We start from the raw sequence: 27455 nt of genomic DNA on the forward strand, positions 1-27455 counted from the left end.
GTTCATATTTTCCCTTATGAATACTTGGAGCAAATCATTCAGAATATTAACACTATGCTCATCTTCTATTTTAGCCCTGTTTGCATCTTTTATGGTTCTCAGTTTTTCTCTGAGTGGCCTTAGTTAAATTGCTGAAAAAAAATCTTACTGCAATGTTTTGCATCTACAGCAATGCTCTTTTCTAGGTTTCATTTTGCCCGACTGACCATCCTTTGAACATGTTTCTGCATGGTCCTACATTAATTCGAATGAACCCGTTTAGCTTTCTTCATGTAGGATTTGTAGTTTGTTCTTCCTCCTTATTTCACTTCTGATGAATGTGTTAATCAGTTTAAGCTCATGCTGGTAAAGGCTACACTTGCTGATTCTAGGTATGAATTTAGCCTGCACAGACTTGAGTGCTCAACTTGTCCTCTTAAGGCACTGCATTGTTGATGTAGAAGGCCACATCTGGAGTAATACCACCTAACCATAAGATTATTATTGCCTTTGAAAAGGTACAGAGACAAACAACAAAGATAGTTCCTGGAACTGAGGAATATGTTGAGAAGACAGGTTGACTTGCTTGAGCTTAATACCTTTTTCAGTTCTTAAAAGTTCATAAATTTCAAAATTCTTTTTTCCAACAATATTCAAAGGTTTAAACAGAAAATAGCTGGGACACACTCACTTTCCAAATATTGTGGAATACATCTAATATAAATGAAAATAAAGACTAACGTGTTTGCAGTGCTTTTAATTAGTTTAACCTGCAAACAGCTGAATATTTATTTCAGCATTGAATATGCTGAGTACAGAGGGTTAAGATACAAAATACAACCAGAATTGGCAGGAAACTTCATAATCAGCTTTGAAAGGACATTCTAGGGAGGGGGGGGGGGCGCAGGGAGGAGGAAGTGGGAATTCTTGGCAGAGAATTAAAGCTCTGGTTTGACAGGAAGCCAGCTGCATTTGTATTGTATTGCTCGACTATTAGACCACATTTACAAAGAGTTACCATGATACTGTAAGAAATTTGCTGAACTTAGATTCCAATAACACATTTCTATAAAATGGTTCTATTTAGTTTCCCCATCAATTTGATGTAGAGCGGTAGATTGTTTTCTTATTAACACATATACCATGTGTACATATTAAACAAAATGACTGACAAAAAATTAAAACATATTGTAGCACAGTTAGTTCAAATAGTATGTGCACATATTAAACAAGAATTCCTCTAGATTGATTGTCTGGTTTCTCAAGTCAACCCTTTGGGGGTTTTTATTCAAATATTTTTTGCAAAATTGAAACCTGTATTCTCATTGGCAAACCATTGAACACTAAGTGGTATAGAAATATAAAAATATAATAATGAATTTCTTTATTCAAAGTGTAAAAAAAATGAATGTGGAGTAAGAAATGCTGGACAAATACTTCACAGTGAAGAGGTTCTGACTGAAATGGTTATGGAAATCATTTTAAAAATCCAAATTTAAGAAATGCAAATATGTGTACGAATTCTGGATTCACGGTCATGGGAATTTAAGAGTGAATTACTTTTAGAAAACAGCTTTGAAAAGCAAATGTTTTTTTTAATGTAAAGATTTCCAAAGTATTTTAATATTCCAGCAGCAACTCACTATTTTCTCCTTATAAGAGCCACTGCAGATTTTTATATAATAAAATATCAAAAGGTCACAGACGAATTACAAAAGCTAGATGTGGTCCTAAATTGGTTTTGGGTCAGTATGTAAATTGGTGGTAAACAGAGTGTACTGCTGTCATGGGTACGAGAGAATAATGGATGTATATGTCAGAGATGTAAATTCACAAAGAAATCTATGTTCTGATGTCTCAGCATACAGCTGGCAGATTGCTCTTCAGTAAATACAAGAGCTACAGCAGTCTTTGTGTGTATATGTTATATAATAATATAAAATTTAATAATTTTTTCATATTATAAATGATATTTAAGTCTAATTTAAGAGGTCTGCAAAGGTAGAATCAGATATAGGATGTAGGGTTTAAAAAAGTGAGGCTAGATTATAAAACTGCCAGTTCATAGCTACCTAAAACATTTCAGAAATTTGCTACTGATTTGAATACACAAGGAGTTAAATATAGAAACATACAAGTATTACACATACATTATTTGATCACTTTTGATTTGAAATATCCAAATAATTACAATCGGGAAGTTCTTCAGGATGCCCTTGTTTACTGAATCATGAAAGAACAGAACTATAACATCCCGTAACTAATTGAAATAAAGTATTTTATTTTAACCAGAACTGCTGTCGATACAACTGAAGTAAACAATTCTTCACAACACTTAGTTTGCTGTTATATTAAATCTGTAAAGTTGAATGGAGATTTCACACTGCTTTTCCTTCCCCCAGCACACATTGTTTTCGCTGTTGACCTTTTTTTACTAAATATCATCATAGGCAGTCCCTCGGAATCGAGGAAGACTTGCTTCCACTCCTGAACATGAGTTCTTAGCTGGCTGTACAGTCCAATAAGAGAACCACAGCCTCTGTCACAGGTGGGACAGATAGTGGTTGAGGGAAGGGGTGGGTGGGCACAAATAATATTTCCCCCCACATCACTGTAAGAATAGTTAAAGATATTCTCAATCGTTCCAGCAATGGAAGTTTATTTCCTCTCCCAGTTTTCTGCTGGCTAGTAGTTAGACCTGTGTTGCTGGGACACTGATGGTAGCGCATGCTCTGGGTTGGCATATTCCACAATGGGAATCATTGTTTAGAAGGCTGAGGTGAGGTCTAATCAGTGATTAAATTTTTAGGTAGCCAAAAGATTGACAGGTTTTTGGAAAAGCTTTTCTCCCAACAGAGGCTGAATTTTTATTATGTTAGGACAGAATATTCTGCTCATTCATGCGCTGTATCTATGGTAGGAACCAAGGAATAATAGTAACTGGAGCACAAAATATACATGTATCCGAGATGCAATAGCCAGAGAAATGTAATGCATTGGTAGATGTTAGCAAGGTGTTGAGATTCATGCTATCATCTATGAACAGGACATTTCCACTTGCACCCTGTGCACCGTCAGCGTGTGACTCCTGTAAATTGAGGGCAGAGTGTGAAAGTCTGCTCTTATTAATCCAAGTTAAGGTGATGGTTCACTCAAAGCCTAGTTAAGGTTGAGCTGAAAGTAAGACCATTAGAAAATCACAGTGGTTACGACAACCAGAACATCCTATGCTACACTCAGTGGTTCCTTCATCATGGTCAACAATCGTCTTGAATGCACTAAAGCACCCAAGAAACCTTTGACGGTACAGTCATCCTCATACTGAGAAGTAACCATATTCTATATATTTATGGCTGTGGCTTGTTACAGTAAAATTCCTTAAAGTTGAACGCTCGCAAGGAATCTGCCTCTGAAATACTCTTAGGTAGTAGCTAGTGCATGTTTCTCAATCATGGGGATTTGGCAGGGGGGAGCAGAAGTGCTGAGCGGAATGCTCCAGGGATTGGAGTTGGGACTCCTACTGCTCTTAATTTACATCAGTGACTCAGATACTGAGATCAGTTGAACTGGTCAAATTTGCAGTCAATACCAAACTAAGAGGGGCAGTTGAATCTGAGGAGGTAGTCTAGGAACGACGGAATAAGTTAGAAACAGTGTATAAATGATAATACTAATGCAAATGGCAGATTAAATGTTAATACTAATGCAAAGTATTCCATATAGGAAGAAAAAAAAATGGGTGTAGTACTTCATAAATGATGTCAAAATAGTTAATGGTGAAGTTGAAAGATCTAGGAGTTTCAATTGACTCCACACAATTTGTGGAATGCTTAAACTAGTTTGACAACATCTTGAGTACTGTGTTTAGGATACTAGAGGGAAGAGCCCTAGAATCATTTCATAAACTGTTGGTAGGGATTGGGGGGGGGGGGGGGATTCGTGATATAAATAAAAGGAGCTGTAGGATCTTTTTGGATAGATGCACTAGGAGGGGGCAAATGACCCACCTGTTACTGTTTCATGTTTAGTGCCTTAAAACTAAATGGCTGCTGATCATGGAAATGGCCAATAACATTGAATCGATTAAGATAGTGAGGCAGCATGGAAATACTGAATTTTGATTAATATAATTCAAAGCTACTGGTCTTAATGGAATTGAAGGGATACACTCCTGCTATAAAATAACAGCTATTGTCACCTTTAAAATTGAAATACTTAGCACAGCATCATCTATGGACTAACAGGTACTTCTAATGAGTTTTTAATAAAATATGTGCTCCACATACTGAACTTAATGTGCAATAGATAATATGAATAACATTGGGATATTTTCTGAAAGTAAAAATGGCTTTCATCTGAATTTCTCAACATGTACTTCAAATTTGTGTGAATTGGCAGTATTCAGCATCAAAATGTGAAAAAGTTCACTGCAGGATTTCAGCATTTTTCCCCTCAAATTTATTTTGCCAAACTTTTTAGCTTACTTGGCAGAGTTCAGGTTTTTTAAGAAAAAAAATCTAACAATTGCTCATTATCTTCCTCTAGGATGCCACTCTTGCATGATTTTTTCCCCACTGGATGCATGCTCATCTGTAAGAGGAGGATGAGGGGAGAAATAATTCCCAGGTGGTTGCTAAAATTTCCCTAAATCCCACAAATTCAAATGCCAGTACCAGCTGTAGCTGGAATTATATGTTTTATGAACAATGCTGAGAAAGTGAAACATTTGAATAACGGAATTATTAGCCTTATTTAATAATACAAGATTTTCTTGTGCATTATCAAAATGTTTAATCTAATTTGAAATTTGACTGTGTAGAGGAGAACTGATGCATTGCCAGAAACGATATTCATAATTCAATGCTGGGAAAGAGATTCTGGAATCTGGCTGTGTGCCATACTAGTGTTCACAACAGTTGTGAGGTTCAACCTGCTTCTAGGTCAATGAGACAATATCAGTGAAGTGAGTCTTTTCTGCACAAATTACAGGGGCATTTATGAATTTTCATTGTGTTGATGCAGCATCATCTCCTGAAGGTGAGCACAATTAATAGCCTGCCTAGATGTTATATCACCAAGAGTGATGAATTCAAATAGCATTAAAACAAGTTACTCAAATTCCCAATATTCTAAGCTAATTGCATATTAAGTCGACACCACCACACAAATATTTAATAAACAATGTAACTGGTAGTGATTTATGAAATTGCACATTAAAATTACATATCTGACTCAACTGACCTTTTACAAGCTATTAACTCAAATTCTGAAAATTCAATTTCACTATTATTTAATGTTGTTAAATTCAAATTTTTAAATGATAGAAATTGCATCAGGAGTAGAATGTATTTGTTTAACAGTTATATATGGTTACCCCAGATGGTTTAATGGGTACATGTATTAGCTGAGCCATACAGACTAGAAAGGTGCCAGATTTTATTTCAGCTCTGTGCTGAGTTAGCTGATCCCAGCCAGGGTGATGGTTGGAATTCTGCAATTAGTCGCAATACCCCTGGATTAAGATGCGTGTGGGGACATCAAGAGAACACAGGACGTCAGCTGCAATACATTTCAGTCAAATAGCCAGCCCACATTCAATGTCTCGGTTATACATTAAGTATACCCACTTAGACAAGATACGAGCGAGCTGCTGCCATCACTGGAACCGTATTCAAAATAATTACAAATAAAGGCAGCCAATTGACCCATCTTAGTTCATCCATCCAGAATGACCCCAAAGTTCCTCCCTCCCATCCCCCACTATTGCACTACCCAATTGTTTCTTAAATAGTTTGGGGGATTTTGCCGCCATTACTCAGAGCCAGCCTTGGTTCAGTGGTAATACTCACTCCAGTGATTCGAGACATAATCTACACTGACACTTGGTGCAGTACTGGTGAAGGTTGCATTCTCCGAGGTGCCATCTTTCAGATGAAGCTTTAAAACAAGGTCCCATCTGCCTCTCGGGTGGACGTATGGAGTACTTAGTATCTGTTGGATAGGAGCAGTGTCTAATGGACTTCCTTCACTACCTCTTCTAAGTTCCTCTTATCCGGCTGACTGACAGTCACACTCTCCCCTTCCTGCACCTGTGCTTTCCTCTGGTGTATGGTCCTTGGGAGTAAATTCTCCAGTAATTCCTCCTCTCTTATGTGTCAGAATGTCTCTAGCTCGGACTCCAATTCAATAGCTGAGCCGGTGTAACTCGCCACTTCCTGACCTTCAGACCCTTTGTAGGTGTAGAACCGGTACCTTACCATCAGAACGCTTTCCTTCGGGTTCAAATGCTCTCGGACCAGTGTGCACAAATCGTCGTACGATTTCTCCGTGGGGTTTCACTGGAGTGAGCAGATTCTTCATGAGGCCATACGTTGGTGCCCCACAGAAGGTGAGGAGGATCACCCTTCGTTTGGCAGCGCTCTCTTCCCCATCTAGCTCGTTGACCACGAAGTATTGGTCGAGTCGCTCCACAAAAGTTTCCCAATCATCTCCCTCCAAAAATTTCTCCAGGATGCCCACTGTTCTCTGCATCTTTGGGTTCGTTATCTATATCTCTTCGCCAGTTGTGTATGGAGAAAGAGTCAGACTGAACACTGAGCTCAAAGTAAAGTGTGACCGTAGTCTTTTATCGCAGATCTCCAGAGTGCCTCTCCAACCTGTGAAGCCTCCTTAATACCTGTGCTCCCAAGGGATTATGGGATTCCTTGGGACTCCAGGGGGTGAGCCCTCTGGTGGCTGTACAGAGTAAATACAAGTCCACATATATAACAGTCATCACATCCTTTATAATAGCATTTTCCCTATTACTGATGAGAGGCTAACCAGTCTGTAGTTCCTCGTTTGCTCTCTCCCTCCTTTCTTAAAATAGTGGGTTACATTTGCCACCCTCCAATCTGCAGGAACTGTTTCATAATCTATAGAATTTTGAAAGATGATAACCGATGCATCCATTATTTCCATGGCTACCTCTTTTAGGATGCAGATCATCAGGCCCTGGAGATTTTTCTGCCTTCAGTCCTATTAGTTTCTCCAGCACTATTTTCTTACTAATAATCATTTCCTTTAATTCCTCTTGCTCACTAGACCCTTGGTTCCCTAGCATTCCTGGGACGTTATTTGTGTCTTCTTCTGTGAAAACAATCAAAGTATTTATATAATTGTTTTGCAATTTCCTTGTTCCCCATTATAAATTTTCCCATTTCTGTCTGTAAAGGACCTACATTTGTCTTCACTAATCTTTTTCTTTTTACGTATTGTAGAAACTTTTGCAGTCGGTTTTTATGTTCCTTGCATGTTTACTCTCATACTCTATTTTTCCCCTCTTAATCAATCTCTTAGTCCTTTTATGCTGAATTCTAAACTGCTCCCAATCCTCAGGCTTGCTACTTTTTCCTGAGAACTTTGTATAATTTTGTATAGACTCAATCTCTCCTCAGAGGACAACCCTCAACCCAGGAATCAATCTAGTGAATCTTCAATGCAAGTTCTAAGGCAAGCATATCCTTCCTCAAATAAGGAGACCAAAACTGCACAGTACTCCAGGTGTGGTCTCACCAAAGCCCTATACAATTGTAGCAAGATTTATTTACTCTTGTACTCCAACCCCCTTGCAATAAAGCCAACGTGCCATTTGCCTTCCTAATTGCCTGCTTTACCTGAAAACTAACTATGTTTCTTGTATGAGCACATCTAACTCTCTCTGAACACCAATGGTCAAAAGGCCAGAATTAGAGGAGCACAGATATCTTAGAGGATTATGGGGCTGGAGGACATTACAGAGATAGGGAGAGATGAGGCCATGGAGGGATGAAAACCAAGATGACAATTTTAAAAATCGAGACATTGTTTAACTGGGAGCCAATGTAGGTCAGTGATGGGTGAATGGGATTTGGTGCGAGTTAGGACACCAACAGCAGAGAGTTGGATTACCTCAAGTTTACGGAGGGTAACGTGGGAGCCTGATCAGGAGTATGTTGGAATAATCAAGTCTAGAGGTAACAAGCATGGATGGAGGATTTCAGCAGATGAGCTGAGGCAGTGGTGGAATTGGGCATTGTTCCAGAAGTGCAAATAGGCAGTCTTAGTGACGGTGTGGATATGTGGTCAAAAACTCATCTCGGGGTCAAATAAGGCACCAAGATTGCGAATAGTCTGGTTCAGCCTGAGACAGTTGCCAGGGAGAGGTTGGGAGTCGATGGCTAGGGAACGAAGTTTGTGGTGGAGACCGAAGACAATGGCTTTGGTCTTCCCAATAACTTGTGTTTATATTCTGCCTTTAACGTAGTGAAACGTCCCAAGGCGCTTCACAGGAATATGATGAGATAAAATAACAGGTTATAAATGACCAGAGACCACACACAAATTAAAGGGAAAAAACTGATGGTTTGGAGGCAAGAGTACCATACGGGTTTTAATTCAAAACTGATGAGTTGTTAAATAAAAGATATATAGGATGTACAGGAAGTACTTTACGAGGCAGTTGAAGGGCTCAGATTCATTTTTATGTTTGATTTATGTGTCTGCTAGACGCACATTCAAATCTTCTGTATAACATACTAGATCTCATGACATCGTTCATGGCATGTACATCGAGGTCAAATTAGTAGGTATCTTCCGCTGCTGTGGAAATTTCTCTGAAACTAGGAGGAAATTCATCTTTAAAAAATGTGGAAGGAATTTGTGTGACAGATGAAAGATGCATCTCAAAACTTTTATATGCTAGCATAGCTTCTGTGATATAGCTCGTGGCAAACTGGATGCTCAATAGGGATGTTCATCAGGGCTGCTGATTTACAATAACTGTCAAATTACATTTTTATTTCAATCTCTTGGGATTTTTTAAACCAGTATTTTGTGGATTAAATTTTGCATCTGTTCATTAATTTTTGAAAGCTGTTAAGGATTATATATATTCCTCGCTATGTAAGGGATGAGAATGCAGAACAAGTTGTAGCAGTTGGAAGTAGGTACCCTGGATTGGATTGGCAGGGGGGTAAGATTTCTGTGGGGATTCTTTCCGTGGCTCTTCTGCTGAAGTTATCTCCATATGAAGCACTACCTCCAGAACTCTGCAGATTTCACCTCAGGACGCTCAATGTCTAATTTTTCCATTGAAATCAGTGCTTACTTTAATTAGTTTAATGTTTGCTGCACCATCACAGGAGAGACATTAGAACTCGAAGCACCATTGAGTATGAGCTTTTAGGGGAACCTCTATAGGTCAAAAGGTCTTGTCAATATTCCTTTCCAGGCCCACCCCTAAAAAGATAAAAGGGACACCTACAGAGCTTTACAGGACAGACGCTGGAGATGAGAACGATGCAGAAGTTGGGCTGGTCAAATGCTCTTTCAGTAGGCAAGGGATCACTCAATGAGGCTCTAAACGAAAGAGAAGCCGCAAGCCAGAGAACTGCTCACGTGCGCCAGCCATTTGTCCGATCGGATCGCTATCGGCTACTTGTCTCAGTCGTATGTTTTTGCTGTATAACTAATGTGTTATATTCGATCTTAAACTCTGATTAAACACAATGAGCTAGACTTTCCCTAAAGCCCCCCCACCGCCCAGAAAGACTGCCAAGATTCTGCAAATAAATCTGGCGAAAATTTCTGTGAAAAAAAACCGCTTGGCGAGAAAATGGATCTTACACCAAGATTCTCGGCGGTTTCTTGGCAGTTAAAGACAAAACTAGGTAAAATGGGCGGTGCTTGCCGGAATGGACGGCAAGTACTTAAAATTTAGTCCGGGGCTGCGGTTGGGCCTCGGGGCGGGGGAACTCAAAAAATATTTTTTCAATTAAACAAAAAATAAAGTTATAAAACATTCTCAAGACACCTAACGTAACTGCCATTGTAGAATTTTAAAAATATTAAAAACTTTTAACTTACCTTTCTTTGCAGGGTACTCACCTACTGCCCTGTTTCCGGCAGCTTTTCGTGGGCGGTTTCCTCGGCGGAGCGTATGGGTTCCTGTTGAGGCAAAATTTGTGTAAGGGGATTAAAAAACGGTCACTAGAGTGGAGATAGACCGATGGTCAAGAATGGAGATACTGAAGGTAGTGAATTGATCGGACACATAAAATGGTCCCGATTAAGAGGACTCATCAGTATTAGGAGATTCTGAGGAATCAGGAGTTCTGTCTTATTGAATGGATCCTAAGAAAATGCTCTATACGGAGCTCCTTCAAGGCAAACGAGCCAAAGGTGTGCAGCGGAAACGTTACAAGGACACCCTTAAAGCCTCCTTGGTAAAATGTGACATCACCATTGACACCTGGGAGTCCCTGGCCGAAGACCGCCCTAGGTGGAGAAAGTGCATCCAGGAGGGCGTTGAGCTCTTCGAATCTCAACGCCGACAGCGTGAAGAGGTCAGGCGCAGGCAGCGGAAGGAGCGTGCGGCAAACCAGTCCCACTCAACCCTTCCCTCGGTGAATGTCTGTCCCACCTGTGACAGGGTCTGCGGCTCTCATATTGGACTGTTCAGCCACCAAAGAACTCACTTCAAGAGTGGAAGCAAGTCTTCCTTGATTCCGAGGGACTGCCTATGATGATGACCGATTATGTATAACCTGCTTATGTATGTAAAGCACGTTCATACATGCACTGACATTGGCTAGTAACAGGGGAATAGCGAAGCCTGATGGGTAATGAACCAACCGTTGGATTAACCTTAGAACAAGGACACAAATGTTTGTGAACATAGTGACTGGTAGTTTTGACTAGAGTTCTTGGGAGAGGGATAAGGAGGCACCACCCTGGAAAACAAAGTTAATCAACACGTCATGAGAAACTGAGGCAAAGTTGACACCATGGGAGATGGATAGGTGGGGAAGAGCCAATCCGAGCAGTCAGCCAATCAATGGTTTTGTAGGAGGGTCGCACAACTCGAAAAACTGTATAATTGTAATTGTAAAACCTCTGATTGGGGAAATGTTCGTCGGAACCTTCCCGAGCATGTTAACCGAGGTTTCGTCCGAGTGATTCCGTGGTCGCTATACAATACGGGCAGGTGTAGATTCCTTATATCAGGGAGTCCGCCTTGAGGAAGAGAAGTCTTTTTACCCCAACAACTTGGATTGTGGCGGTTTTCTAGGCGGTGCACGCAGATGCACGGGGGTGGTTTGCTCCCCAGCGGTATTTTGAAAATGTGGGTGGAACTCTTTAAAAACGCTCTAAAAAAAAAAAAAAAAAAAAAAATCGGTGGGCGGTTTTTCACCAAAAAAAGAGCGGTACTGCCGAGAAAACTGCCAAAAATGAAGGCAAAAGTCTAGCCCAATATACCCACCATAGTGGTTTACAGTCAATCCTGATGATTAAAGTGACCAGAGATAGCCTTAACTTGGTTATTTCTAACAATACACCTGATGCATGTAGGTGGGATGCTTTGGTGCACAGAGTAAATACAAGGCTCAATATCATTTACAAAGCAGTTTATTTTTTTTTAAGTGAACTTATTTTCCAGTGAATAATTTTGAACACTGCTATTGTAAAAAAAATCCTGTCATTGCAGTAATATTACATCACCAGGAATGTGTAAAACCAGGTATTACAGAAAAGAGGACTTTTATTTTTGTCAGTGCATCTGTTAGAGTTAACTGCTAGGATAAAACAAATAGAAAAAGTTATAATTGATTTATTCACATAACATATGCAAAAAAATAAAAAAATAAAATCTTTTAACATTTGTGTATACACTGTACCATAAGGAAACTACTTTTTCAACTTTTTTTTTTTTAAAAGTACTAAATGTGCCTCAACACAATTTTATCAGATGTATTTTTGATATAGCATTTTTTGTTTTATGATTTGAAAAATAAAGGTTACAAGTAACTTTTGTCCTGAAGGGACTTTTGTTTTGTCGTTCTCAGCTAGATGTTGGAGCAAGTCAGAGTTCAGCTGTCAATGCACATTGTGCTCTGGCAGACTTCCAGCTAAAATTTAAAAATTGTAATATGGTTGAGGATACAGCTGAAAACAAAATCAATACAATTCTGCAAGAGGACACCTAGACATTTTTAAAGTAAATGCACTACTAATCTACTCAAGAATGACAGCAAAGACAGTTAATGACTTCAAGTACCTTGGGATTAATGGTTGTATCAAGGTTGTATCGAGAAAGTCACACACCTCTAGATAATGCTGCATCCTTAAATGTATACATCTGCAAATCCCAATCCAGAAGGTAGTATTTTAAAAATATCAAAACTATCTGTTCTGCTAAATGACTGCAGGACAAGTACTAAAATCACAGCTTAGAAGATTTCTCTAACCGCTACGCAATTAGGCCAAGTGGCAAGTACATCACCAGGTGTACCAAAATTAGCTGAGATAGCTGTGTGTCAAGTAGGCCAAATAATGAGATCGCCAACTAGGCATTATACCAGTCAAAATACACATTGTGCAACAAAGGGACATCCAAGCAAGTTGAAATACAATTAATGCATTGTCAAATGTATGAGCAAAAGCCCACCTGTTCCTTGGCAACGTCTGAAATATTGCCTAAAGATTTGTGAATTGGGTACAAATTGTATAATCAGAACAAGACAATGATAATATTTTGGCCAAACCAATTAAAATTTCATTTTCAGTTGGAAGAAAATATTGGATCAACAAGTACCAGAATGGAAACTGTCCAATTCTCAACTATAATTTTAATTCCACTCAGCTCGTTTCCAAGAAAGAATTGTAAAATTTAGCTTTTAGCACTGATTGGCTGAAACAGTTAACAGCCTTTGCTGCAATCTTATATTTTTTATCCTTGATTTTAAGCTATTTTATTTTCTACCTCTGCAACCAAGGACACGTGTTTGGCCCACGTACCCAGATGGCCGAGCTATAGAATAGGGAGGGGCAGATGATGACTCCTTTTCTAGAATTTCCCTCCTTCCAAGTGCCTTAGCTCTGAGAAATATCACCTTATTACATGGGAAAGATCACAGATCTAAGGCCCATCCCATCATTCTGTGGTATAGCAGGTTTTTAGATGCATTCTGATGTCTATAAAGACGATCTTGTGATCTCCAGAAATAATGGATACGCTACAGATTTCTTTTCCTCTGACATGTAGTTTTTCTTGGCATATTATTTGCGCATTGTAAGTTTTCTTTAATATAAACTCTAAATGTTTGGACATGAACTTTATTCACCTTTACCTGGCCTTGGTTAAGGTTGTAATATAGTTATTAACAAAACTGGTTCAACCCACTGCTACAGCTGCAGTCACACACATCCATACTTGGTGAGAACCGAAGGGTTTCACAGCTGAGAAAAATGTTACGACATTCTAAAGCTACATAATTAAAAGTACACGTATAAATATATATGTCACAAATACTGTCCCAAATGAGGTATATGCTATTGTGCTAGGTAACCCAAAAATCTAATTTCAGGACCAATAGTGTCAAAGGATACTAAAATAACGGTAGTCAGCTCTTGTGACATTGCATACAGTACTAGAAAGATGCATACAAACTATTAAAAACAGTACTATTTAACTGCTGGTAAAAATAGAACACAGCTTTATCAGTTTAAAAACTTTGAATAAAGTTGTGTGTGGACTAAATGCTACACTTCGGAAAAGACCCAAAAAGGTAATTCTTCAAATTATATTTGCAACTTATTACACAGTAAAATCCAATTGATAAACCACTTTGTTGTATGAATTAAATCTGCAACTTACAAGTCTACTAAATATTTCTCATGACTGACAATTTTGACAAACTAGAAGTACACATTATCCACACATTATTATTTTGGCGAGATACACCCTTGTACCAGATGTCACCACCTCATGGCAGTCTGCTTACACCAATCTCCTTCTGTATACCCTCAAGCTCATAAAAGGAATTTATATTCAGTTTATGTTATTTGTATACTATTTTTCTTCATTCCTGTGTCTAGGGAATTGCTATATTAAAATTCAGGGCGTCTTGATCATCTACCAATTTCTATTATCCACAGCCCTCTTCCCCATCGTGATGGCTAAAGGAGATGGTGCTGCACGTCGTAATCTCTAGGTGGGTACTAAATAAATCAAACCAGTAGGAAGCTGATGTACATTTGTGATATTGATTTTTTTTTAAAACTCCCTCAAATATGATAAACCAGGAATTTAAACTAGTGCTGGTTTTTAACATTTGGAACTTTAAAAAAAAAAATAGGGAACTGTCCAATATCATACAATTAGAATTATATGAAATGTTCTATTTAAAGAATAGTCAGAGCGTTCCATTTCCTCCCAAACACTGCACTTAACATTGTCCCGCAGTTCTACAAATCTCCATTCCACAACCATGACGTGGTCAAAGCACTCTTCGCAGGCCTTTGTAGCTGCTCTAATCTGAAAAAGTGGAAGGTAACAATAATGCTAATTGACAGACTTCTCCCTCCCCATCCCTATAAGTGGCACCTCAAGATGACACTGACCGAGATCAGGAATTCTTCAAAGTTGGGAGAAATCTGAGGGGAAAATCCATATCTTGCATCACATTGATGAGTGTATCAGTGCATTGCGTGAATATATTACTGAGGCAAAAAGAGGAGAAGTGTTGAGCTAGATCTTCTCAAGCGTACAAATGAATCAACCCGTTCATTGATTCACTTCTGGAGGGGAAAGGTGAGTAAATAAGCTCTCTAGCTCTGCAGGGATTTATCCATAATCTCTTCAGCAGATTTATATTCAATGTCCAAAAGTAATTGCAGGGGAAGAGGAGGAGGGGGAAAGAGGAAGAACATGCTCATTAAGTAACTCTAAATCTGTGTCAACTTTTGGAAACCTGGATCTGAATGGTAGCTTCAGCAGCTACTCAAGCCCTCCAAAAAAGCAGTATTGTTGATCCTCTTGGTTTGGCTGGAGTGTCCTATGTGACAAATTGCTCAATTGCTTTGGGATGGGGAAAGCAGGAACAGGAAGAAAAATGGCTGCATGGAGACCTATCCCACCATGCTAAACACCTTTACTGGCCAAGACAGAAAGCCATTGATTGAACTGCGATCGTCTGCTGACCCACTAATCTCACACCCTAGGACAATATAAACATAGCCTAAAAAGGCAGAATGACCAAAGGGAATACTTAAAAAAAAAAAATTATTCATCTGGGCCTGGAGTTGCCGCTTTGGGTGCCATCGGCGATTAGGACAAAAATTGTGCCCAAAATTGCACTAGTTTTGAGAAGTGTTTTTCTCCCTCAAATTTCCACTCTAACTCTTTTGTATATCACCGAACGTGAAAGTTGGTACGAACCAGTGCTATCTGGCAGCGTTTTAGAACAATTTTTTTAGAAATCCAAGATAGACAGACAGATAGAATAGATAGATAGATAACCATGTGCATTTGATCAAGATGAAAATGGAGTTCACACACAAAATAAGCATTTTTAATCAGTGTCTAGTCCACCACCTGTGAGTAACCCGATTTTAAATAACTGAAAATGACTTTAAAAATAACTATACATAACTATTTGCTAGTTATATTGGTGTACAGGAGTCAGTTTAAAAAAAAAAGGTATTTTCAAATAAAAAAAGCTGATTATTAAGAGCCTTCCAACCAGGCACAATTAGTGAAAACTCCCAATTAGTGATGAATTAGATCTGGGTGCGTGGATCTAGTGGGTGGGGCCAACTTCCTACATGATAATTTTAAAACTAGTGCAAAAGTTTGTGAAAAACTCAATTTGTGCTGGACATAATTTGCCTTGAAATTACGTGATCCTTTGATTGATTTGGCCGATTTCGGGCAAATTGCATGAAATTAAACAATGCAACTGAGTGGAAACTCCAGGCCATGGTATTTTTTTTTTTTAAACATTTTTTTTATATAAAAAGGATTGCTTAATCATTCAAGTACAACATGGGGAAAGGCAAAAATTCAAGGGCAAGACTACTGGTTACTGAAAGCTGTGCTAAGATTAGTGAAGACATAGACATAGTTGAACAATTGGATTAGCTTTTTCGTTCCTTATTTTCAAGGGAACAGGACAGTAATAAGAACTACAGCAAAATGAATGTTCCAAGATAGCCAGATTGAGGCGTGTAATGAAATTAGCATCACTACAGAGTTGGCAGTTGGATACTTGAATCTCAGAGTAAGTTGAGCACCTGCGCTGGGTGGGATTAATCCGAGAGTTCTTAGGGAGCAGCGTCAGCGACTCTCATTTCGGAATTGGAAGGTTGTGGGCTCAAGTCTTACTCCAGAGACTGGAGCACAGCTTTCAGTCTGACGGAGTGCTGTACTGTTGGAGGTTCCGTCTTTCAGGTGAGACATTAAACCCTCAGGAGGACGTAAAAGATCCCACGCTGCTTTTTGAAGAAGAGCATGGGAGTTCTCCCTGGTGTCCTGGCAAATATTTATCCCTCAGCCAACATAACTAAAACAGATGATCTTATCATTATCCCATTGCGGTTGTGGGACTCGTTGTGCGCAAGTTCGCTGCCGCAAATCCTACATTACAGCAGTGACTATACTTCACTGGCTGTAAAGCACTTTGGGATGTCCTGAGGTCGTGAAAGGCGCTATATAAATGCAATTCTAGATACACTGGCAGATCCACTGACAGAAATATTCAAGATTCATTAGAAAAGTGGATGGTAGTAGAATAGGGTGGGAGCAGAAATAATGGGAACTATAGACCAGCTAGTCTCACAGTGTATCGTTCTAGAATTAGTGGTCAAGAAGAAGCTGGTGAACCATTTCAGAAGATAAACTAGTTTGAAAGGGTTAGCATGGATTTACAAAAGGAAACCATGCCAAACAAATTTCGATAAAGTAAACTGGATTGGGTTGACAGCGTAGATGTAGATTTTAGTAAAACTTTTGTAACATGGAAGAGTGCTGTTCTGGCTCTTTGAAAGAGCTATCCAATTGGACTCATTCCCCTGCTCTCTCCCCATAGCCCTGCAAATGATTCTTTTTCAAGTATATATTTAATTCCCTTTTGAAAGTTACTGTTGAGTCTGCTTCTACCACCCTTCCATGTAGTGCATTCAAGGTCATAACAACTCGCTGCATAAAAGAATTTGCATTCCCCCAGTTCTTTTGCCAATGACCTTAAATCTGTGTCCTCTGGTAACTGTCCCTCCTGTAAGTGGAAACAGGTTCTCCTTATTTACTCCATCAAAATCCTTCATTTTAAACACCTATTAAGTCACCCCGTAACCTTCTCTCCTCAAATGAATAATCCCAGTTTCTCTAGTCTCGCCACATAACTGCAATGTAAGGTCTCATATTCAAGCATTCCAAGGTACATCCAGGTTAAAGATCAACACATCATAGTTGTAACCAATGAGAATAGCAGGAAGGTGGATTGAACAAATTGATGATTTTTTTTGGCTTTGAGATTTCCTATTTCAGTATTTACTCCTGACAAGAGTACTTTACTTACTCAGCATCTCTGAAATAAGTAATTATTTTAATTCTCACATTCATATCTACAGGGGGGGGGGGGGGGAAGAAAAACAGCCACGGTTCCCACTCCTGATCACTATCTGTGTGGACATCGAGTGAAGACAGGATTGGAGTCATGATGGCCCTTGTGAATGTCCATGTTCACTCTCAAGGCACACACGAATAGCTACTTGAGGTAAATACCAGAGGGTGCCTACCCTTTGTAAAACTATACCCCATAAAAAGGAGTCAACCCTTCAGGAGAGGAGGGGAGAAAATCGGAGAGAAACTGCTCTTTCAGATTTAGTCGGAAGATGGCAATACTATTCTTGTCTGTCTTTTCCAAAACCATGGGCTCCATTTTAACTATCCCCACCTGGCAGAAACCAGGTGGGGGCAGTTAAAATAGAGCAGGATCTTTACCTACTGCTTTCCTGCCCCAATCTGGCAAATTGCCCCAGGCTGGTGAGGTCCTCTTTAAATGTGCAGATCAGGTCCCGATGATCTGCCATTTTAACCAGAGCTCTGTGGGGTAGCAAAAACTGCCAGCAACAGCAGCCAGTAAGTTTAAAAAACGTTTTATTTTAAGTTTCCTTGTGGGGCCGAGAGAGTGTGCTCCTCTGGACCCCTCAAGGAAACACTAGGATTACACAAGAAGCCAAAAATCAAAACTTCTGGATGAGATACAAACCATGTAACAATTCCACACAAATGTCTCTCCCTAGGTCAGTTTTATGGGATTCTGCTCTGCCTACATGGAATAACCCATTATTCACAGGTGTTAGAAACTTCAAGGAATGACATAACAAAAATAAGTGCAGTGGCCTGAAATTGAATACATGTCTATTAAATACAAAAAACTAGAGTAATGTGTTCCATCATATAAGCCAACTCACATGATAACAGCTATCATATAGCACATAATCTTGTCACAATTTTCAGACACCTAGGTAGAGCACCATCACTGTGAGCAGAATTACTAGTACAGTGATTCTAGTAACATCAAGTTACAATGTACATAGCTAGGAATTACTACTTTTGAAAACAAACTTTAATTGTAGACTATCCATTTTAGATCTATGCTGAAGACAAACCCATGACATATTCTTGCCCATCAATAGTCAGTCCTACTTTCCCCAAATAGCATATTCTACAGTACAAATCTGGAAGAGAGAGGAAGGCAGGACTAGATGGACTGAAGGAACAGTGCCCTACTAAGCATTTGAAAATAGATTTTAAAATTATGCAAAAAAAACAAACAGCTCAGAAAGAAATTGAGAAATGGTAAACATAGGGATGATCTAATTGAGATGTTTTAAATAATATAGGGATTTGACAGTAGATTCAGAGAACCATTTCCTCTGGTAGGGGAATCCAGTACAAGGGAGCATAATCTTAACATTAAAACTAAACCATTTAGGACTGAAATCAGGATACACTTCTTCTCTCAAAGGGTAGTGAAAATCTGGAACTCTCTCCCCCCGCAAAAGGCTGTGGATGCTGGGTCAAGTGAAATTTTCAAGACTGAGATCAGTAGATTATTATTAGGTGAGGGCATCAAGCGATATGGAACAAAGTCGGGTAAATGGAGTTGAGGTACAAATCAGCCGTGATCTGATTGAATGGTGGAACAGGCTAGAGGGGCTGAATGGCCTCCTCCTGTTCCTATGTTCCACAAGGTCATAAGGCAAAGCTTCACAATTTAGGTATTTGTCCTGGAATATTAGCTAACTAACCAGGTGCTCTCTATTGCCCACATGCAAAGAGCGCCTTATTTTGAACATAGCCCTATATGAAAGAGAACAAGACATATGAAAGGTTATGACACCTGTCCATTGATAAATGCTATGTGGCCAATTGGAATGCATTCAGTTCATCTAACAGTTTAAAGTACTGAATTGCATCTTTCAAATTCACACACATTCGAGCAAACACCCATTAAAACAACGGTTAGTTTATAACGCTCTATTTCATCAGATAGAAAAGAAACCTACAGAACATTTCTTCCAAGTGCAGTGCTCTGCATATTTACTAACCCCACTGATGAGATACTATTATTTTGATTTGGTGCAAAATTTCTACCACCCTCCCCAAAGTGTTTAAATTTACTGCTTGCTTAAAAGCGGTTCAGTTGGCCTAACAAGATACTAGATCGAGAACAGCGTTACCACAGTCATTCAATTGTATCTACTTCCAGAGTAATCTCTTGTATGCTTCCTTCAGTGACATTATCTACACATTTCTTCCCATGCTGTTCTTTGAGGTGTCGTCTGAGTGCAGGCTTATGTGCAAAGCCCACTTCACAGTAGTTACACTTGTGTGGTCTGTCACCACTATGGAGATTCAGGTGGTCCTGCAGAGAACACTTCTGAGTGAACGTCTTCCCGCAAATTGTGCACTGATAGGGTTTGATTCCGGTGTGTACCCGGATGTGCCGTGTCAGATTACTTTTCTGCGTGAAAATCTTGCCACATCGCAGGCACAGGAAAAGCTTGTGTGTTTTCAAGTGACTGATGAAGTTTTCGAGGTGCTGAAAGAGTTTACCACACTTACTGCAATGGTGGGGCTTCTGAAGCCATTTGTCTTGCATTTTAAAATGATTGGTATACATAGTTTTGTTTGCAAACAGTTTTGTGCCCCTGTTACGCCTGAACAAAAACCCCCCCGCAGCAGCCATTTCCTCATTTGGAAAACTACTCAAACCTTGCAACTCAAACTCGTTGGCTGCCAGCATAAAACTTGTACCATTGACAACTTCAGACAATCTGGGCGGATCAGCTACAAAATTCGGCAAACAACTATCTATCACTTTGCAGCTTCTAGAATCGACGGTTGAATTAATGAGGGAGTGCTGCGATTCAGGAGAATTTGCAACAACTCTTTCAACACTATTACTGAAATTATTCGAGAGGTGGCTCAAACTGTCACCATTCTCACTCTCCTGAATATCACTGGTCAGAGATTCCACTTTAACAATACGAATGTTGCTGTCCTCGGAGTCGGTTTCACATTCGGAGACATCCCTGGTCTGTGTAAGGTCTTCCATTTTGGTCTTTCCAGAATCAGGTGGAGGACTTTCTTGTGGCCTTTCTGAATTTTCAGGAAATACTGTTGAACTGCTGCTTTCACCTATGTTGTGCGTTTGGTCTTCAGACAACAACTTTGGCTCAATGTATTTAGAAAGGGCCTGTGTGCACCTTTCCACAATGTGGCCCATTTGAAGGTAGCTTGCAGCAGTTAAGTAGTTTACCAATTCCTTCACGGGGAACTCCAGGATACCAGTGTAGCAGGACAAAAGTATCTGTTCTCCAACCTCCGAACTCTGGAGAAGTGAAATTCGGACGTCCTTTGAATCGTTTAACAAAAACTGGTCCCTCAAAAAGGGAGAGCATGCTGCAAAAATTATTTTATGCCCGAGAATGGCCACGTTGTTGATTCGGATTGTGACATCACAGAATCGTTTTTGCTGTCTCAACAAATTCATTTTCTGCAGCATTAAATCTCCATAGCTTGTAAACTTAAAGCGAAGGATGTCAGAATTTGGAGCCATGTTTGAAAACCTAGAAAGAAACAGAAAGAACATGAGCAAATCACTTGGCATTTTAAATATTCCCACATTACAACAGTGACTACACTCCAAAAATACTTCATTGGCTGTAAAGCGCTTTGAGACGTCCGGTGGTCGTGAAAGACGCTGTATAAATGCAAGTCTTTCTTTCTTTAAATCACTTTTATGGTATATTGCCCAGTAACATGCCATAAGAGTACTCATTTCACACATCAAGCTTATACCAAGATTGCCTGACACTTGAGGCTGTCTATCTGAATTATAAAATGTTACAACAGTAATTTCTGAATGACTTTATTTACTTGGTAAAATTCTTAACTCTGACTCAAAGAATATCAGGGTCAAGCCGCACTCTAGGAACAGAGCACATAATCAAGGCAAAGCTTTTTGTCTTTGTGGGCCACATAGATGGAACTTTTCAGCCCACAAAGTTTAAATATATGTTCTTATTAATTGACATCTATTTCAAGCTGCTGATACTAGGTATTCGGATTTAGGAATTATGCATCATTGAGGCAGCAGTAATAACAGCCCTTTCCAAACTTCCAGGCCGAGCCAACGCATGAGAAATAATAAGTACAAAGAGAGCATCGTCTGGACTTTGAGGGTTGGATTGCCAGGGCTTGGAGAGAACACATTGGTCACAGTGTTGACACCTCTGATTTAGACTTGTGTGCAATACTGAGCTTTGTCAGATATTCCTCGGGTGAGATGCTCTATGGCCTACTGTGTCGGTTTTGATGGTTCAGGTAGACATTGAAGATTCCTTTGGCATTTGAAGAACAGCAGAGAAATCTCCTGATATCTTGGCTAACATTCCTCCCCTCAACCAACACCACCAAAAACAGATGAACTAGTATTACAGGTATTGCTTTTTGTGGGATTTTGCTGTATACAAAATTACAGCCACACTTGCCTTTGTAGCAATAGTCAAAGCACTTCAAAGTAAATCATTGTATCTGCAGTGCTTTTATCATGACTCACAGAAATCTCTCAATATATAAAAAAAAATGCAAGTCTTTCATATTTGGAAGATTGACTTTCAAATGGGATGGACCAGTGTGCTACTAAGTCATCTTAAATAACATCACTCAAATACTAACTTAAGAAAACCAGTTGTCCAGGTTTAACATATCTGTCTGGGTGAATCACAGAGCCTGTTCACTATCATTGGATAAGCAGAGTACTTGTCAAGTACTTATGGTCATTTCAACACTGTTTGAAGAGATAACTCCTCAACTATTGCACAGTGATTTTTTTTTTGTATCCCATTAAATAGCAAGGAAATATTCCAGTGTCCTGGATTTACAGTTGCAGATATGGGCAGTATGTACACACAAGTAGTTTTCAAACTGTGTTGGGGGATCCTTGCAAATACTTGCACACTTGCAGCAAGTCTCTGTGCCAACTTTCCAAAGACAATGCCTGCTATTCAAAGGAAAAAAAGCAATGCTGCTATTGCAAAAAATGTTTTATTAGTAAGCAGTACAGGTACAAAGTCTCAATTTTGGCAACCTTGGGGCCGAGACCGTGACAATTTTCGGATTTTTCTGGATTTTGGACAAGAAAATCAAGAGTGTACGTATGCTACCGAGACAGACAAAGTACTAATGGTGGCGTGGATCAGGTCGGGCCGAGGGTCATTTGGCAAGGCTCGGACTGATCGCATGCCATTTTAAACATAGCGGCGAAGCCGATAACTAGTCCGGCACACCGGTTTTTGGACAATAATTCCAAATTTTATTTTACTGAATATCAAATGGGATTTTCTCAAAAATGTCCATTTTTTAAAATAAAGTGGTATGTGACAAAAAGCATCTCTTTCAATACGGACTAAGTTTCTATATTTTTTTAATGTGTGCACATTTTACTATCAGTCGCGAATGGCTTTCCCCCACCCCAAGCTCTTAATTAATAAAATTACGTCATAATAAACGAAAGCTTGCACCTTATAAACTAAAACTCAAATATCACGATCTGTAGTTTTAAAAAAATCCCACAAAGACTGCTTCACAACTGTCAGTCTCGAGCCAGAGGTAGCACACTCGTCTGAGTCGGAAACATACAGGTTCACATTCCATTCCAGAGCGTTAAGCACAAAATACAGGCTGGCATTTCGGTGCAGTAGTGAAGGAATGCTGCATTGTCAATGGTGCAGTCTTTCAGATGAGATTAAACCCAGGCTCAGTCTGTCCCCTCAGGTGGAAAACAGCTTCTAGTAGATGCTCAACATTAGCCGCAGGGAAGCACCTGAACTCTTTCCACTAGCCCTCAGTGGCAGAGGTCAGGAACCAGGTGTGTGGAAAATTCCTGATACTGTGCCCCATCCTGCCAGATCCAGGACTAAGACCAGTCATCTTTTCATCTCAACACACACAGGATTGTGATATTTCTGTTGAGAGTAAAATATATACAGAATTATATTTTTTTAAAGTGTATTTTACACATAAAGGATTGTGTTAATTAAAGCATATTTTATTCACACAGATGCAGTTGTGTCCATGGGATGAATACCATACTTGGAAAGTCCATATCACGTATCCGTTACTTTTTTCCCTTACATATTGTCTAGTTTTATGCATGGAGAATGGGCACTTGAACGGCTACCTTCTGGATATCTAGACCTGTGAAACCGTACCTCACGTACGAATCAGAGAAAATGATCTCACTTGGGTTTCAGGACCTACTTGCGCATTGGCTTTCATCCAAAGAATAGGTTGAGGTACTTGCCATTTCTCACTGGGTACAGGTAGACCCCATAACTCATGAGACTGCTGCATATTCAGCTAAAAAATACCATGGAATCTTTTATATTCACTTGAAGAGGCAGACTGGACCTTGGTTCAAAATATACATAGCAGCTCTTCAGTAAGGCACTTGAGTATTAGCCTAGTTTCATGTGCTCAGGTACTTGAGTGGGATTTGAATCCTCAGCTTTCTGAGTCAGAAGCAAGACTGCAACCAAGCGAGTCAAACAGACAACCAAGTGTTTGAAAGCACCTTCACACAAAGTGCCAAGTGACACTCCTACTCTCTAGCCGAAGTCCCCAACTTAATAGGTCCCAACGTCGTGTCACTCAATGTGGCATTAAGACGCATCTGAGTATACTGGACATCATCAGAGTACACTGGACAACATGCGAGTATACCGGACACAGCAAAGGATACGAGCCCCAATAACATCCCAGCTAGTGCTGAAGACCTGCGCACCAGAAATAGCTGCCCCCACCACCCACCTCAGCCAAGCTACTCCAGTGCAGCAATGACCCTGGCATCTACCAGACAATGTGGAAAATCTTCAGATATATCTTATCCATATAAAGCTCTGATCCACCCAATCACCGCCCCAAAAAACCTCCTCCCAATCAACAGTAAAGTGATAAAAAGTAGTAAAAAAAAAATGTAGTAATCAATAGTGCCATCAAGCGATACCAATAACCTGCTTGCTAATGCTCATTTCAGGATCCATCAAAGCGGCTCAGCTTTTGACCTCGGCACAGCCATGCATGTAACAGCGGGCTGCCACAGGAGTGGCGTGATCAAACTACGCTCAAAATCAGGGCAGCATCTGATAAAGAGTATGGCACTAAGGAACCCTAGGAAAACTGAGGTTAATGGGAATACCCTTCAGTAACTGGAGTCATTCCTGACACACAAAGAATTGTTAGAAGCCATTCATCGCAACCCCAGGACATCACTATCAGAGTTCCTCAGGGTCCTTGGCCCAACCATTTTTAGCTGCTTCAATTACCTTTGCCCATAATGTCAGGAATGGGACTGTTCGCTGATAATTCTACAACATTCAGTTTCATTCACAACTCTTCTCCGATAATGAAGCAGCCCATGACAGCTTACAATAGGACCTAGACAACATCAGGCTGGAGCTGATGAGTGGCAGGCAGCAATTCACATAGAAACATAGAAAATAGGTGCAGGAGTAGGCCATTCGGCCCTTCGAGCCTGCACCACCATTCAATATGATCATAGCTGATCATGCAACTTTAGTAACCCATTCCTGCTTTCTCACCATACCCCCTGATCCCTTTAGCCGTAAGGGCCACATCTAACTCCCTTTTGAATATATCTAACGAACTGGCCTCAACAACTTTCTGTGGTAGAGTGTTCCACTGGTTCACAATTCTCTGAGTGAAGAAGTTTCTCCTCATCTCGGTCCTAAATGGCTTACCCCTTATCCTTAGACTGTGACCCCTGGTTCTGGACTTCCTCAACATCGGGAACATTCTTCCTGCATCTAACCTGTCCAATTCCATCAGAATTTTATGTTTCTATGTGATCCCCTCTCATTCTTCTAAATTCCATTGAATATAAGCCTAGTCGATCCAGCCTTTCTTCATATGTCAGTCCTGCCATCCCAGGAATCAGTCTGGTGAACCTTCGCTGCAGTCCCTCAATAGCAAGAATGTCCTTCCTCAGATTAAGAGACCAAAACTGTACACAATATTCAAGGTGTGGCCTCACCAAGGCCCTGTACAACTGCAGTAAGACCTCCCTGCTCCTATACTCAAATGCTCTCGCTATGAAGGCCAACATGCCATTTGCCTTCTTCACCGCCTGCTGTATCTGCATGCCAACTTTCACGACACACATGTGGCAAGATAAGGCCCAACCACCTCTCCCTGATCTTCAACATCACCACAACCTTGGGTATCACTGCTAATTAGAATTCAACAGGACCAGCCACATCAGGATAGAGGCTGGATACTCTGCAACGCGTGACTCATCTCCTGACTCGTCAATGCCTCTCCATCATCTACAAGGCTCAAGTCAGGACTGTGATGGAATATTCACTGCTCACTTGGACGGGTGCAACCACAACACTCAAGCAGCCCATAAAAAAATTAAATAGTCTGAGATTGCTGCTCCGCCACTGAAAATATCCACTGCTGGTGCTCCGTGGCAGCAGTCTGCACTATTTACAGGACACATTGCAAGAACTCTCTCCAAACTTAATTTGACAGTATCTTCGAACCCTGTAATCTCTACCACCAAGAAGGTCAAGAGCAGCAATATCATATGAACACCATCACTGCAAGTTCCTCATTAAGTTGACCATCTGGACCTATACCACCTGTTCCTTCATTGTCACTGGGTCAACATCCTGGATTTCTGTACCCAACATATTGTAGGAGCACCATTGCCACATGTATTGCAGTAATTAAGGAAGGCACACCATCACCTTCTCATAGCAACTAGGGATGGGCAATAAATGCAGCCCTGGCTGTGTCACCCACATCCCAAGAACAATTGTTTAGAAAAGTGCAAACACAAGATTGAGATATTTAAAGTGTATTTTACACACTGCAAGAAAGGCGAGTTGCTGAATCCATGGCTTGGTTACCTCTAGGCTTGACTACTCCAATGCATTCCTGGCTGGCCTCCCACATTCTACCCTACGTAAACTTGAGGTCATCCAAAACTCAGCAGCCTGTGGCCTAACTCGCACCAAGTCCCGTTCACCCATCACTTCTGTGCTCGTTGACCTACATTGGCTTGCGGTTAAGCAATACCTCGATTTCAAAATTCTCATCCTGGTTTTCAAATCCCTCCAGGACGTCACCCCTCCCTATCTCTGTAATCTCCTCTAGCCCCACAATCACTCCCGGAGATATCTGTGCTCCTCAAATTCTGCCCTCTTGAGCATCCATGATTATAACTGTAACCATTGGTGGCCGTGCCTTCAGCTGCCTGGGCCCCAAGCTCTGGAACTCCCTCCCAAACATCTCCCCCTCTCTTTCCTCCTTTAAGACGCTCCTTAAAACCTACCTCCTCTTTGACCAAGCTTTTGGTCACCTGCCACAGTTTCTTCTTATGGGGCTCTGTGTCAAAAACATTTTTTTGTCTTACAACACTCCTGTGAAGCGCCTTGGGACGCTTTACTACATTAAAGGTGCTATATAAATACAAGTTGTGTTGTTGAAAGAAAAGTTATCTTATGAGATAGTTCCTTTCACCAGCCCAGATGAGTAAACCCCCAATAAAATATGATGAAAGACTTGGTGAGAGTTAAGACATGGGCTGCCGAGTTTTGGATGACCTCAAGTTTACCTTATTTTTAAAATTTATTCGTTTTACAGGATTTGGGAGTCACTGGCAAGGCTGGCATTTATTGGCCATTCCTAATTGCCCTCAAGAAGGTAGTGGTGAGCTACCTTCATGAATTGTTCTTTTTGTAGCGGTTTGGTACAATGGAGTGGCCTGCTGGGCCATTTCAAAGGGCAGTTGAGAGTCAACCACATTGCTGTGGGTCTGGAGTCACATATGGACTAGACCGGGTAAGGGCAGTAGATTTCCTTCCCTAAAGGGCATTAGTGAACCAGATGGGTTTTTAATGACAATCGTGGTCACTATTACGGATATTGGCATTTTAAATCACCAAGCTGCCATGATGTGATTTGAATTAATTTTTCCAGATTACTAGTCCTGTAACTTAACTACTATGCTACCATACCCCTATAAAGAGGCAGGTGATTCTTTAACTCTTCTAACTAAACTTGCCATTAAAAGAATCGT

General features: G+C 40.2%; 1 protein-coding gene across 2 annotated transcripts in view; it reads right to left on the bottom strand.

Moving 5' to 3' along the window:
• Nucleotides 1–9918: 9918 nt before the first annotated feature.
• The window catches only part of zbtb26 (zinc finger and BTB domain containing 26), a 34276-nt gene continuing 16739 nt past the window's right edge, over nt 9919–27455 (bottom strand). Inside the window, exon 2 of one of the 2 annotated variants that reach the window (XR_011588015.1) lies at nt 9919–9945. Coding sequence is in view for 1 of the 2 variants with exons in the window: in XM_070862719.1 (XP_070718820.1) it covers nt 19530–20906 (1377 nt within the window). In the remaining variant the exon portion in view is untranslated. Of the gene's footprint in view, nt 9946–11440; nt 20917–27455 lie in introns of those variants that run through there. The other variant, XM_070862719.1, reaches the window with a different exon arrangement.

This window comes from Pristiophorus japonicus, chromosome 20, assembly GCF_044704955.1.
Source record: "Pristiophorus japonicus isolate sPriJap1 chromosome 20, sPriJap1.hap1, whole genome shotgun sequence".
NCBI classification, from domain to species: Eukaryota; Metazoa; Chordata; class Chondrichthyes; family Pristiophoridae; genus Pristiophorus; species Pristiophorus japonicus.